The following is a 15,299-nucleotide window of genomic DNA, read 5'->3' as shown; positions in this document are numbered from 1 at the left end:
CTATGCAGAGACATAGACATGATAAATCTCTAGCTGCTAGTATCATGCAGAAGATGGGTTTGCCACAGGCTTATTCACATGATCCTGAATAAATCTTTTTAGCCGCTCCTTTTCACAGGGACAGGCAAGTTACCTCTAATAACTCTGAGAGCATCCACCAGTATAGAATTGGCCTATAATTTAACAAACCACACCTCTTATTCTTGTGCTTTCATGAAAATAAGGTTAGATTTTAGTGTACGTCAGCCTTGCACAGATTAACAAAATCACATTTATTAAAGAAACACCACAGGAAAGTTATCCCAAGTGAACAAAGTTCCTGTAACAAGTGAAAGGTGTAGAACTTATCCCTGCTGATGTGCATTTGCAGGTAGTTAATACCATCTCTATCACATCTGAACTGTGAAACCTGAACATATACCTCCTTATGCACAACATATTCCCATCGTATGCAAATCCTTTAGTGATAGATATCAAAATCATTATAAGCAAAGTTATCATCATCAAAATCAGTAAATCATCAATATTTGAGTCTGATATTTAAATTACCTGATATTTAAATCAGTAATGGAATTACTTAAAAGCCACTTTGAACCTTCCTCTCAAATAACTTCTACGGGAACTGGCTCTTTTGGGAGTTCTTTGGATGGTTGGGTTTGGGTGGAGGGATGTGTTTGGGGTTTTAAGACTGCATGAAAATAACGTAACCTGATCCAAGCCTCATACAGAAGATAACAAATAGTTTTAAGAGGACCTACTTCTACTTAATAGCATTTCTTTCTCCAATATAGAGAAGTAAAGCCCCCAAAATAAAGTTTACTCAACTTGATGAAATCTGTTTTGTAATCAAAGACCCATCAAATAAAAGGTTACAGGTAGACAGCTGAAACTGCAGGAAAGCCTTGCCTCACAAATACAACTTCACCCTGACAATGACATTCAGATCAATTCCATTGAAACTTGTACAACATACACCCCAAAACGTCTGCTTTTGGACACTAGTTTCTCAAGGGGCACTACAGTAATGAGAGACTCATTTACTTCAGAGACCTGTGCAACAGACATTTTCTGCCTGATAAAAGCCTACAGATAATACAATCAGGCATAAATACACATATATTTTCACTTGTCCTGCTACATTTCAATCACCCTAAACTTCAAGTAAAGAAATCCACATTTCAGACATTAGTAAAATAAAGCCCTGGCCACACGTTCACATTTTTCCCAGAGAGTTCTAAGTGACCAAAACCTAAGTCCTGACTGCAAACAATTTAAAAGGAAAACTAAAGTTAAGAATAAAAGCCATGGATGGGACCTCTGCTTTTTCCTAGTAGAAAAATGGGATTCCAACTGGTTTTATCCCTGCAAACGCTGTGTGAAATACAGCACAGCTTCAACACTTGCACAAAGGAAGAACTATGGCAATTTACAACTACACACAGGGTACAACAGCAGCTTAGGGAACACAAAGAAGTAACCACATTCGCTATCATTACCTGCTATGAAAATGACATGGAAACTCGTAATTTGCTTTTAATAATTATATTTTCAGGAGAAATCCACTTGACAGCATTCAATAACGCTGCTGCTCTCCAGAAGGGAGCATCTCCAGATTCCTGCATTTCAATGCTCATAATAATGTAGTTTTCACAACCTGACGCTGCAATTGTGAATATATGATCTATGAGATCCAAAAAGCAGCCAAGCTTCTACTTAAAACACATTTGATAAAGTATATGTAGAGAGATAAGGACTTTTTGCACTAGTTACAACCAGACAGAATATTAAGGCAACTTCATTTTCAGAAGCATTTAATGTATGTATACCAAGTCAATCTTCCAAACTGCTTTTGGAAGTCTTGGCAAGTCACTTTATGAGACCCATCAAAATGGGTTTTAACACCCAAAACTCCAATGTAATTCAAAGTAGTCTTCCTTGGGTTACTAACCAAAACCATTTGAGCAACCTGGTCTAGTGGAAGGTGTCTCTGCCCATGGCAGGGGTTTGGAACTAGAAGAGCTTTGAGGTCCCTTCCAATGCAAACCATACTGATTCTATAATTAGAAGGAACATAGGAGGTAAGTTCAGAGCTCTGAAGAAATGAATGATCAATTTTAGCTGATGATGCTAATGTAGAGGAGTATCTCAGCTTGTGATTCCAGTGAAGAAATGGAAGGAAGGAAGAAGGGAGGCAGGTAAAAGTCATGTTAGCAAGACAGAGAAAAACTGATTTTCCCCCCTCAGTTCTACAATTTATACTTTTCAGGATTTTATTATTATTATTATAAACAAAGACAAAAACATACCATTACTTTGCTGTTTGTTTTCGACAGTCTTGCCAAAAAGAGCAAAACCACTGTGTTGCCAAAACTTTTATTGCTTTCTTAAGAGTAGATAATGGTTTTGCAACCCAAATATTTCAGTTCTTTATTACCAAATTACAAGTTATTGCAAGCAACAACTTGGCTCTCGCTAACAAGTACTGACTCTTCAGAATATTTAGTTGACTATTTATGACCTGTTTATATGCAAAAAAAAATTTTTGTATTAATTTGAATGCAGATTTACTCCTATAAACTGACTAAATTAATCCTGGAAAAACCACTAGCACAAGTGCTAACAGACTTGAGCAGAACAGCTCCAGTCTTCCAGAGCTTATCTACTCTTAGCCTATTGTGTTTTCCCATTTCAAGGTAAATAGCAGTATCAGTAAGAAAAGCAGGCTGACAGCTGGTAGCACCTTCAATACAAGCTGAACAGAAAGAGCACATGGAGGTATAGAAATGCCAGCTCTTTCTGTGGGGAACTAGTGACACAGCTTGCAAAACTCAGTGGCAGAACCCTAACGGTGTGTGCTTATACCCCCAAAATCATTGAGGATCACGTGAAGTCACGTCACATCAAGCCTCTTTCCCTCACATAGTCGAGCTGACACAGCAAACCCAAGCTTATTGAAAAGGTTAATTCCACAGTCAGAAATGTGAAAGAGTCAGAAGCCAGACCTTTGTGGATCCCATGGACGCGGAACCCAGGCTACCACTGGATGCGTTTCACTGCTGTAGGAGCTGTGATGCTGGAATTCCTGAAAGCAGCCAAAGAAATTGGCTCTCGAGCGCCATAAAATTCCAGGGGCACCACTTATGACCACAGTCAGGCCGAGGTATTTAGTTCAAGAATGATTAATCACAGTTGAATCAGCCTTTTGTTTCTTTTCTGACATTTCAGAACCCTTTATAGTACTCTGTCTATCTGAAGTCTGGCCATGCCTTGATACCAAAGGAGACTGTTTGAAATAATTCCATTTACTTTGGCCTGCATACAAGTCTGGATAAAGATTTCAGTCAAAACACCTCTTCACATCACAGAATGGTCTTAAAATGGTACACAGAGATAACACAGCAAGAAGACATTAGATCTGTTATGTACTTCAAAGTACACTGGTAGTTATTTACAGGCTTAGTGGAGTGGCTTCAGGGAAAGGAGATCGTTGACCAAAACAAGTAACAATACATGCTCCAATTGCACTGTTTGCATGCAAATATTGACACTGAAAAAACTCAGAACTAAGGAAACACAGGCAGAAAACACCACCAACAAATCCTCTCCAACACAAGAACTTAGAGGAGAATTTGATTAAAGGTCCACAGAGGTCTGCATCACAAATGCACAACAGCAAATTCACTTACTGCTTACACCAGACGCACAAACCCAAGATCTATTTAGTGACACCCACCACAACTCAAAATCAATAGGAAAGAACTGCAATAGAAAGTACAGAAGGGATTCTCAAGGAGTCCGCAGTAACTGGAGAATGTGAATTTAGTAACATTAAACCACGCAGTTACATCTGTTACTTGCAAAGATGTGGGATAAAATAGAATATCAGTATAGAAAAATAGGCCAAGAGCCTCTCAAGCATCTCTCTAATATGGCTGTTCACTAAAGGGGATTCTTTTATTTCTATAACTCCATGGAAACAAATGCCTTTAACTGAAAAGCATTAAGAAGTACAGATACAGTCCTTAAACGCATCAGAAGCAAGCCTGAGACCAACATCATCCTCAAGTAAAATACTTTCTTATACTTAAGATTTTATCACACACTCCAAAATGCATTAGGAAAAAGACTTTGCATCTTATGAGTCTAGGAAAATGTTCCAGGAGACTGTTTTCCAACATAAGAACTACCACATCTAACAGAGCCTGAGAAGTTTTACCACAAGGTCATGAATTTCTTCAGAGAACCATTTGATTCTTGTATTACCCTGACCTACCCGGAAAAAAATGGAACAAAGCCATTGCTTAAGGTTTTTTCATAGCATTTTTCCATATTAACATAGTTAATAGGACACAGAAATCCTTTTGTCTCAATTTAATGTAGATTTTATTTCACCAGTTCATAAATATTAACCCATAAATGGGAACAAATCTAGGAGAAGCTGGGAACTAAAAAGTAGCCGAATATTGCAATATATTCCCTTCCCCCATCACCGTTTTAAAATCACATTGAAATCAAATGCAAGCTGTTTGGGAACAAAGAGAAGGGAATAGTTGAGTCAGAAAAAAAAAACCTTTATTTTTAAAAACAACCTTTTTAAGAAGCATCATCCACTTCCATGGGGTAGAATCACTATCAAGTGTTCACAAACCATAGAGATGAGGCCCCTAGGGACATGGTTTAGTGGTGGTCTTGGCAGGCCTGGGGTAATGGTCGGACTTGATGATCTACTGGTCTTTTCCAACCTGGTTGATTCTATGATGCTAAACTTTTTAACCATTCATCTTCCTGCCTCATAATTCAGAATCCTCAAATTCTGCTACTGAGCCACAGGAATCCTGATTTGAGGATCCTCTTCCAGGCCTCCAATCTTCCACTGCACTATAAATGCCCAAAATTGTACTTTCTGTGGCAATAAAAACCTGCAGATGAAAACGTCACACACTGACCCCTAATAGTGTATTACTCACTGTCAGTTCATTCCCTGACCTGCTCAGTGGTGGCTAAAAGTACTCAGCAGCTGCATGGAGCTGTTGCACTATGGGCAACTGGTGGGATGGTCTGGCCATATCAAAGGTGACTGTTCAGAGAAACGTTCTAGGACAAAGATACTGGCAATGTTTTAAGAACTGCATTAAAAACAGAACAAGCATGTCAGCAGCCCTATTTAAAAACAAATACTTCAACAAAATACTCTATCAATGCCTTGGAGCTCCTTAGAACATCCAACACAACCAAGGTGATCTGAGCTGTTCCTGTATATGACCCAGTGACTGGTATATATGATCACATCCCAAAACAAGTTAGAATCCAGAAGAGATGTCTATAATTTGCATTCCAAGAAAGTACCTATGCAGAAAAAGGCTTCAATGCTTGGATGTCTATATCTCCCATCTAGGAACCATATGTACTTAAAAGCAAAACATCCAGCTATGTCCTCATGTGCACAACATTAATGCATCAGTCTTGGACTGCAATGGGAGTACAACAGTTCATTGCAAAGTTCCTCAATTATTCCAACTACATTTTGCACAGAATACTGAATTTGACTCCATGCAAAGTGGAACACTGTCAAACTGCTTAAATCAACATCATAAAGTCACTGCTCCTTATTCATCCCCTACCCCTGTTTGATCAGCTTGAAGATACACAGCTGTTTGGTACAAACCAGTAGTCAAGCTCAGGAATCTTTGCTAGAAGCAGTCTGGTACTGCTTTTCCATCAGAAACCAAATGCAAATGTCAGCTTAGGCATTTCCACTGATCACCATCTGTGACTAGAAGAAGGAAAACTTTCAAAGATCTCCAAAATCCTGTGAGTTTACTGTAAATAAGGATAACGTGCATGTGTGCTTCAACAAGACACTGCTTACGGTGCTCTCCATCAGACACTGCTTATATAAAGCAGTGATATTATGTGATATTAAGCGATATTATGATAGCCTCAATTTCTAAATATCCTAGGCCAAATAATTTGCAAAGAAAATTACCAGCAAAGGGTAAAACCAGTGTTTAGCTCTCCAATTGCTTCCTTTTCTTTCCTGCATTTATTTTTCTTACCTGACATCAGTTTAACAACAGCCTGTCTTTCTTCTCCACTAATATCATTAAGGAAAGGGAGCCTTCAACATGTCTATTAAACTGTAATAAAGCAAAGTCTTCAGAACATAATGCACGTAAGCCAACCAGGAACTACTGAAATTACTTAATTCACAACATCAGTACTTCCCCATCCTTCTTTCCCGTTGCCAATCAGTTCACAGGAGTTGTAGCATTACCCAGACACGTTTCAGAGCTTAGCTTTAAAATTTGCTTCTGTGTACTATTTCAGCGAGGGTAAAGTGACCCTACAGAACTTGTGTCAACCTGATTTTCAAGTGTATTACTTGCAAAACAAATATACACAGGAAAAGAAATCTAAAATAACATGGAAACCCTTGAAATTCATTTATTAAATTATTCCTTTCCCAGCATGGAGAATTACTTTCTATTGTGCGTGTTCTAAATACATATGTATAGGTTTTCTTCTACCCATCCCCTGCCCCGGAAATTCTCATCATTTGTAGAGAAAATAATAATAATAGAAAAAACATGTTACAATATTCCCATTACAATTTATTCAATTTCCATTATTTGAGAATAAAAACTAGAAGAATTGCGAGAATCTCATTGTTGATACAATTATTTTCAACAGAACAAGCTCAACAGAAAAGACACCACATTACAATATATAATCACAGAACCCCAGACTGGTTTGTATTGGAAGGGAGCTTAAAGCTCATCCAGTTCAAGCCCCTGCCACAGGCAGGGACACCTCCCACTAGAGCAGCTTGCTCCAAGCCCCTGTGTCCAACCTGGCCTTGAACACTGCCAGGGATGGGGCAGCCACAGCTTCTCTGGGCACCCTGTGCCAGCGCCTCAGCACCCTCACAGGGAAGAGCTTCTGCCTAAGAGCTCATCTCAGTCTCCCCTCTGGCAGGTTAAAGCCATTCCCCTTGCCCTGTCCCTACAGGCCCTTGTCCAAAGCCCCTCTCCATGTTTCCTGCAGCCCCTTCAGGCACTGGAGCTGCTCTCAGGTCTCCCCTTCAGGAGCCTTCTCTTCTCCAGGCTGCCCCAGCCCAGCTCTCTCAGCCTGGCTCCAGAGCAGAGCTGCTCCAGCCCTCGCAGCATCTTTGTGGCCTCCTCTGGCCTCACTCCAACTGCTCCACGTCCCTCTTATGCTTGGGATATAACACAAATACATAGTGGCTGCTGAGGTCAGCTCTCAATTTTACAGCATTTAATCTTCATATTTTTGCTGGCTACTTTAATACACTGCCTCCGACACGTGCTATGTTTAATCCATGTCTCCGAAGTTCACATTTTCATTAAAACTTACTACAAAAGACTCAAACCCAAGCTTCTTAGCAATGACAGCTTTCAGAACTGGGATGCTTTTTCCCATTATAGTCAGATTTGTCTCTCAGATTTGCTTGTGCCCTAGTAAACTAGATGCATACTTTTCACAAGTCTTGAGCTACGTAGGTTGTAGAACAGACAAGGGATGTTAAATTGCAGTGTCTCCACAGGAACAAAGAATCCCAAACTTTTAAGTATTTCCAAAGAGTAGAACAAATAATCAGAGCTGGTTCAAGTTGGTGATATGATAGCCTTTAAGATGACTTAGATGAAAGGGGCAGTGTTTTCCAACTCACCCACTATCCTTCTCTTAAAACTTAATATCCTCTTTCTTTGGCCAGCAGATTGAGATGATAAACTCAGGCTGGCAAAGAGGGGTGTGGGGGGGAAGGACAGACAAACACCTAGCAAAAGGAGAGGTAGGGGTTTGTTATTTTCTGAAGACTCAACCATCATGGTTACCTGTACTGCAGGCCACAATAAAGCTGAAATGCTGTGTCACAATCATCACTTCAACGAACCTCACAATTTTGGGGCTATTTGAAAACTAGCTGAAAGCACTGCAGACTTTTAGCCTAACGAGGGGGGGGAAAGGAAATGAAAACACTGCACCTCTTACTCTACGTTTCATGCATCTTTCCATATTATTAACAGGAATTTTGGTTATGTGCAAGTGTTCAAATATTTATCAATGGTCAGTACTCTGAAAAATCATAGAATCCCAGCCTCATTTGGGTTGGAAAAGACCTTAAAGCTCATCCAGCTCCAGCCCCTGCCACGGGCAGGGACACCTTCCACTAGAGCAGCTTGCTCCAAGCCCCTGTGTCCAACCTGGCCTTGAACACTGCCAGGGATGGGGCAGCCACAGCTTCTCTGGGCACCCTGTGCCAGCGCCTCAGCACCCTCACAGGGAAGAGCTTCTCCTTAAGAGCTCATCTCAATCTAACCTCTTTCAGTATAAACACACTCCTCCTTGTCCTGTCACTAAGTGCCCTTTTAAAAATTGTATCATAATAGTCACAAAGCAACGATATATTTACAAAGAAAAGATACCACATTCATAATGGTCACAAAAAATACAGAGGAAAGAGACACCTTTAGGTGTCTCAGGTCTAAACAAAGCTGAAGCTCACAGGACCTACAAAGGAGGTTTGGTGATAGATCGGTTATTCTAAATGTCCTGCAGATTCTCCTGACCCTTTCCCCCCAAAATCTGCTTTTCTGGCTCAGAACTGCTGCTAGCCCAGCTTGTCTCTGGCTTCATCAGCAGAGCAAGTCCCCTTTCTCCAATAAAAAACCAAAGAGGGAAGCCCAAGTACAGCCAAGACCAGGAAGACGTTATCACTCCCCATAGGCACCAAGCAGCACTGCCACAGGTATGTAAACCTAAAACTGGAGAATATACTGTAAACATGAGACAGCCAGGTAATCAAATGACAAACTATCATCTGACAGCCTTGAAAACCTCTCCATGTGAACTGCTTTTAAGCCAACATGTAATAAATACCACATGCAGCTAAATTTTGACAAAGAGAAAAAAAACTGGAAGCCAAGTTAAATAGTGACCAATGCTCAAATTTAACCATAGAAAGTTGACATTAAAATCCAAACTGACAATTAGAAAACTCTATACTTACTATGAACACTGTCAAAAGCTTTGACTAACAGTACACTAAGGAAAGAAGTTAAGATCACACGTTACCTTGTATCTCATTTTGGGGCATGAATGAATGTAGAAACCCATATAATAAAAGCAGAGATCAGGAGCTTTCTCATGGAGTTGCCTTGTAAAAGCGATTTCTCTGTGAAAGGAAAAAAAAGACTAATTACTTTTGAATACAATCCTTACACTCCTTTTACCTCTTCATACTGAAATACTTCACAGCAGCCTGGCTCATGACCTATTTAAAGGACTAGATTTCTGTGAAAGAAAGAGTGAAGATGAGCAACTCAGACCTAATGCTGAAGAAGTTAATACATTGAAAACTGATGCATAAAACACAACTAAACACATCACTAAAATGCAAAAGACCATGTCAGGCTTAAAAATACTTTCAGTTTTGTGTTTTGTCCTGTCAATTTAGTCACTCTTATTTGACTTTTAAGCCAGTAAGAGCCTCTATTTAACAGGTTTCTTGTTAATGTTCATATGCACTGGAATTCTACAGGAACTGGCCCAGCAGTTGCACACAGACTGTCTAACGTAGCTCAGGCAAACACCAGTGTATATTTAAAAAACAAGTTTCAAGGATCAGCTTCTTGTTTGTTCAACTACTTGCATCCTAGCAATTTACATGTAAAAACATCCATCTTTATGCAACAAAAGGTATTTTTTACCCACCCCATGTCTGATTGTGTGATTTTTCCCATTTATTCTGAAACAGAAGTGTCAATTTATTCCAAAATAAGTTTGCTTCGATTTTACTGGCACAGGGAAAGCAGCATTATCACAAAGATTCAGCCAGTGTTCCCAGTATAATGATAACTTTTACAGCATCTGCAACTTTGCAGTTCACTTTTGTAACAGATTTGCTAAAACATAAATGTTGGTTCTTACTTTCAATGTCGAAGGGATAAGAAAGTACGAGCATGTGCATATATGGAGCATACACTAATACTTCAGGGGTTTATCCCTTAATATTTAGTTAGCAGGATGATTAAAGGTACTGAAAACCTAACATTTCAGTTGCATTTAGTTTGCTGAGACCATCATGAGTTCATTCTAACTCTGTAACTATATAAATTTTTTCAAGAAGTGGAGAATGTCTGGAAATAAGTTACTCCGTATCTGCAAATCCAGGTAAAAAGAACAGGTTCCAGAAACTGGATTTATGTACTACCAAAATGTGCAAACATGCACTTCATCCAGATAATCTTTAAGACATGGCATGAAGTTAAACAAGCTTACTGTCTCATGCAGATTATCCTGGACCTAATTAAATACCTTTCTGCAATTCAAAAAGCTGGAACACTAAAAGGGAAAATTATCTTTGCACTTCAAAAGCCTCCTAACACTCTTTCCCATTGGACTATAAAGTATCTGATCTAATAAAATGAAAAGACTCAAATTGAACAGAAGAGAAAGTAAACCATAATGTAACGAGGCAAAAATTGGGCTGCAGCAACAAGTCTCACCATAGGCAACAAAGCTTTAGGCCAGCGAATTAGTGCACGATACCAAAGCTTAGAACTACTGCCAATGTCTTTGCATGGGCTACAGCCTTCAGTGATATTCTCTAGGTAAGGACTCTTAACCCAAGTTCTTGCACTATCTTTCATTTATCTATTCAGCCAACCCCACTCCAGGCAAAGGTGAATAGGAGAGTGCTAAAACATTCTTCTCTTTCTGCTTTTCAGAAGCATATGCTATGATCCAATGCAAGAGCATCCTCTAACTCCATTTTACATCCATATATATAAGGATGCCAGAGAGGGACTCTTCATCAGGGACTGTAGCAATAGGACAGGGGGCAATGAACTTAAACTGAAACATGGGAAGTTCAGGTTAGATGTAAGGAAGAAGTTCTTTACTGTAAGGGTGGTGAGGCACTGGAAGGGTTGCCCAGGGAAGTTGTGAATGCCCCATCCCTGGCAGTGTTCAAGGCCAGGATGGACACAGGGGCTTGGAGCAACCTGCTCTAGTGGAAGGTGTCCCTGCCCATGGTAGGGGGTTGGAACCAGATGAGCTTTAAGCTCCCTTCCCACTAAAACCATTCTAGGATTCTATGATTCTATTTTTCACCAGGAGCAGTGATGAGGTGTCACTGTATGGTGTAACATACGTCTACTTGTGTTCTTTCTGCCTAAATCTTTCCTATGGAAAGGAGACTACAGACTTTCAATTACTCTTTTTCTAAAGCTTTAGGTTATGGTACACATCTAAAGAATTATGATGGCTGTTAGCGCTTGGCAAGAGTTATCAGCTAGGGAGGAAGTTGTATTCATTTCATCAATACAAAATTCAGACAGTATTTCAGTGCTACATAACCCAACTGCAAAAGTAGTTCAAGTATTTGTCCTCCTGCTAACTAGAGGTGATGAGTATTACGCTTGTCTACGACTCATGATTTCAGGTAGCAAGGGGAAGGTTTAACTTCTTCATGCAAAGAAGAATAAGAATCACTCAATATTTCTTGAAGACTGTTTTTCCTTTGGTAAGTCTGCTACTTCACAAGTAGCTTCTTCGCCCCTCATTCTTTACTTACATGCCTACATAGTTCAAAATGATCCACAAATCCCATCCTTTCTACGACTCAGCAGCAAAAACTCTCAGAGTAGCATGAAGTGGAAGTGACAGCACTGCAATGCAGTTTAACCTCCTCAGAGTAAAATTGGCAACAGCTTTGAAGGTATCAGATTCCTCTGCAACTTCCTAAATCCTCCCTAGCTCTCCAGGCTTTTTTCCCCTTTTTGAAAGGGGAACAAGACTGGCTCCCCGTAAGACTGCTGGGAACTCGTTTTTATTGCCTTAAATGCTGCAGAATTTATAAGCTGCTTTTTCTCTAGTTGAGCCATTCACGCATGTTGTGCCCACAAAGTTCTCAATTTATTATGTAGAAAATTCAAAATCATTTCAAGAATTCATAAGCAGGGATTATGTCAGTCTATTATTACATAAAGTAATGTGATATGTACAAATACTAAAAGCTAACTCTCTTACAAGGACTTGACTTTTTATGCTGTATGCTCTTCTTGCATGGAAAAATTAATAATCAGTCTAATTTCAAATATCACAGCATCCCAGACTGGTTTGTGTTGGAAGGGACCTTAAAGCTCATCCAGCGACAACTCCTGCTACGGGCAGGGACACCTTCCACTAGAGCAGCTTGCTCCAAGCCCCTGTGTCCAACCTGGCCTTGAACACTGCCAGGGATGGGGCAGCCACAGCTTCCCTGGGCACCCTGTGCCAGTGCCTCAGCACCCTCCCAGGGAAGAGCTTCTGCCTAAGAGCTCATCTCAGTCTCCCCTCGGGCAGGTTAAAGCCATTCCCCTTGGCCTGTCCCTACAGGCCCTTGTCCAAAGCCCCTCTCCAGCTTTCTTACAGGCAGTAATATCTAGCTTATGTAAATAAAAAATCCTAAAAGATCTAATAAAACACTTCTAAAAATCTAGACCATTGACAGAAAAACCCAATTCTAACTCACAGGAGTTCCAACATTTTACGTAAATTTGTTAATTTTGATTAATCTTCTAAAATCACCAGTGCCACTGAATGCCTCAGGAAAGTGATAATTCAGACTTTTAGACACAGACCACTGGAGATGCACAAATATTTCCACTCTTTAGGGTTATTTTTTTTCCTTTGTAATAACAATGAAATCGTAAAATTGCTCATGGAAGAAGAATAGGAACTTGAGGTTTAGCAGACAAGTTTTACTCACAGTGAAAAGCATTACCCACAACCCCTACTGTTTTGCATGACTAGACTGATAGTTAATTTAAGGCTTTAACATTCATAAGATTACTCTGTCCCATCAGGCTTTCTGAAGACAAAGATAATGAGATTAACATACCTGAAAGTACTACTGCTAGTACAACAGGAGACTACTAATTCAGAAGACAACAGGTTTTAGGTACTCTCTTATTTATGATCACTATGTGCATAAAACTATAAAAGTGATTCATTTCATTTGGTGACTAGGCTAAGCAAAAGGTCAAAGGAAAAATTATTTCTATTCAAACAAAACAGGGGCTTTTCCTGCTGAGACCAAGCAATACTAAATTATTTGCAAGGGCAATAAGAACTGGGTATTTTGTTTCTGAGTGTTTTCTTAGTCTGTAAAAGTATTTAGCTAACTAGAAAGATCCATCCCTGTCCAAGGATGGCAATTACAAGCGTATTTGGAATACAACCAACCACAGAGAATTAATAAGAAATAAGTAAATATAAATAAACCACAAATACTTTACTATTACCAGTGCTTAGACTGGAAATAAAAGCTCAAGTTGAGGAACAAGTATCAATTCTTACTATTATAGATAACAAAAAAGTCCTCTTACCGTAATGCAGAGTAGACTCCCAAAGATAAGAAAGAGTAGTCTGGATCATAGTACAGGTAGACAGAGGACACGCAGTAGGGCAGGATGTCAATGACACCAACAGCAATTATCTTCCCATCCAGCCAATACTGCTGGTGGAAAGAGCCATAGCCACATTCTGGTCCATTTGGTGCATTCTCTGCCTGAGCAAAAAGAATGAAGAGGGATGTGATTGTCTGACAGGCAGACTCTCAGTATAAAAACTGATTTGAGAAAGAGCGTTAACACAGAAATAAATATTGTAAGAAATTACTCCTTCTGTCTGTGTTTAGAAAAGGGAAAATAGGACTTTGAGAAGCAGGTAAAACAACAGTAGTTCATATTTGTGACCTTTGCTGTATTTATGATGGGCAAACTCTACATATCATGGAATCCCAGACTGATTTGTGTCAGAAGGAAACTTAAAGCTCATCCAGTTCCAACCTCTTGCCATGGCCAGGGACACCTTCCACTAGAGCAGGTTGTTCCAAGACCCTGTGTCCAACCTGGCCTTGAACACTGCCAGGGATGGGGCAGCCACAGCTTCTCTGGGCAGCAATCCTACCAGCCAGGAATCTGCAAATAGCCCCTGCCATCCACCACTTACAGTAGTGGCATGATAAAACAATGCAATTCATCAAGTCATTAACACGTTATTACACACAAATTCTGCAGATACTCTTTGACCTCCTTACTCTCCTACAAGAGACAAAGCCCTAAGGCAGAAAGGTGAAATACAGACATTTCACTGCGCTGGCTGTTCCCAAGGCAGGCTCTGGCTTCCTGGCTCCTCTGACACTGTCACAGCAAGGACCTCAGTGTTTCTCTCCCCCATGTCCTCAAGCACTGGAAAAATCAGTTTGTCAGAGAGGCCACTAAAGTTGCTTGAGAAAAGCATTTATAAAGAGAACTGATCAGCTTACTCTGAGCTGTACTCTTCCTGACCAACAAAACACCTTTTATCCAAGCACCTGGAATTGTGTTGCAAGCAAATCTGTGGAACTTCTTTGTCAGCCCACATCAGAGCATCTTCTACAAACCCCCTAAGGAACTCGCTATTGTTGTGCGCTGTGGGTTTGGATGTGCACTGAAGTATGTCTCCAGACAGGGTAAAGCACCTAGAGCCAAAACCTGATGCTTCAAATTAAGAAGAAAACGATCTTCTAATTTAAACTGTATTACACAACCAACTTTGGCATGCCATTTTCTCCCACGTCAAGTTTACTTTAATCCCAAATTCCACTGCGTTCAACTTAATTATCCATCTAGTCATGTTTTTCACTGCATTGCCAGATCTTCAGAAAGCCGCTTCTCACTCCATAAATCTGACAATATTGCCTACTATTACCAACTGTTTTGCATTACAACAACAGAAGGTGGGTTTAATCAAGTATTTTGATACAGTAGCGCAGACTGAAGAGATGATGGGCAGTGGAAGTTATTCTAATTGGTACCACATGTGTCAAAAGGAATCAATCACGTGAACAAAAATCAGTTCAACTGACTTCCCCAACAAAGAAGTCCCAAAATAAAGACCATACAATAAAGGGTTTGCATTTTTATACAGTTACAGGGCAGAAAACTAGATGTAGAACTACCAATACTGGAAAAACGAAACAATCAAATGTTTGAGAGCTCAGTCTGCAGTGTATGCAACTGGGTTTCTTCTCATTCAGGCAAAGCCTACTTATTCAACAGTTATGGTTTCATACCGTATCCATAACTTTTCAGTAGAGCCAAATGAAATCCTGTGGTCAGAAGCAAAACTTTAAAGCTGGGACACAGTCAAGTAAGAGATTGTCTCCAAGTTCTCCTCTCAGCCATTAGGGTGACAGAAAAAGTGAATCATCTCCTGCAAGCCCAGGGGAAATGTGATTGATAATATAA

At 39.9% G+C, this 15,299-nt stretch overlaps 1 protein-coding gene across 6 annotated transcripts in view; it reads right to left on the bottom strand.

Moving 5' to 3' along the window:
• ATE1 (arginyltransferase 1) overlaps positions 1 to 15,299 on the bottom strand; it is an 84,810-nt gene that overhangs the window by 42,535 nt on the left and 26,976 nt on the right. For all 6 annotated transcript variants that reach the window (XM_057417302.1, XM_057417306.1, XM_057417301.1 and 3 more), the window contains 2 exons: positions 13,395 to 13,576; positions 9,097 to 9,196 (listed from right to left, as the gene is read on the bottom strand). In XM_057417302.1, coding sequence (XP_057273285.1) covers positions 9,097 to 9,196; positions 13,395 to 13,576 — 282 coding nt within the window. The remainder of the gene's footprint in view (positions 1 to 9,096; positions 9,197 to 13,394; positions 13,577 to 15,299) is intronic.

The sequence above is a fragment of the Pezoporus wallicus genome, unplaced genomic scaffold, assembly GCF_028554395.1.
Source record: "Pezoporus wallicus isolate ANWC-B61680 ecotype Strahan unplaced genomic scaffold, APGP_CSIRO_Pwel_v1 contig_8188, whole genome shotgun sequence".
Classification (NCBI taxonomy): Eukaryota; Metazoa; Chordata; class Aves; order Psittaciformes; family Psittacidae; genus Pezoporus; species Pezoporus wallicus.
This window is presented reverse-complemented; position numbering and strand designations above follow the sequence as displayed.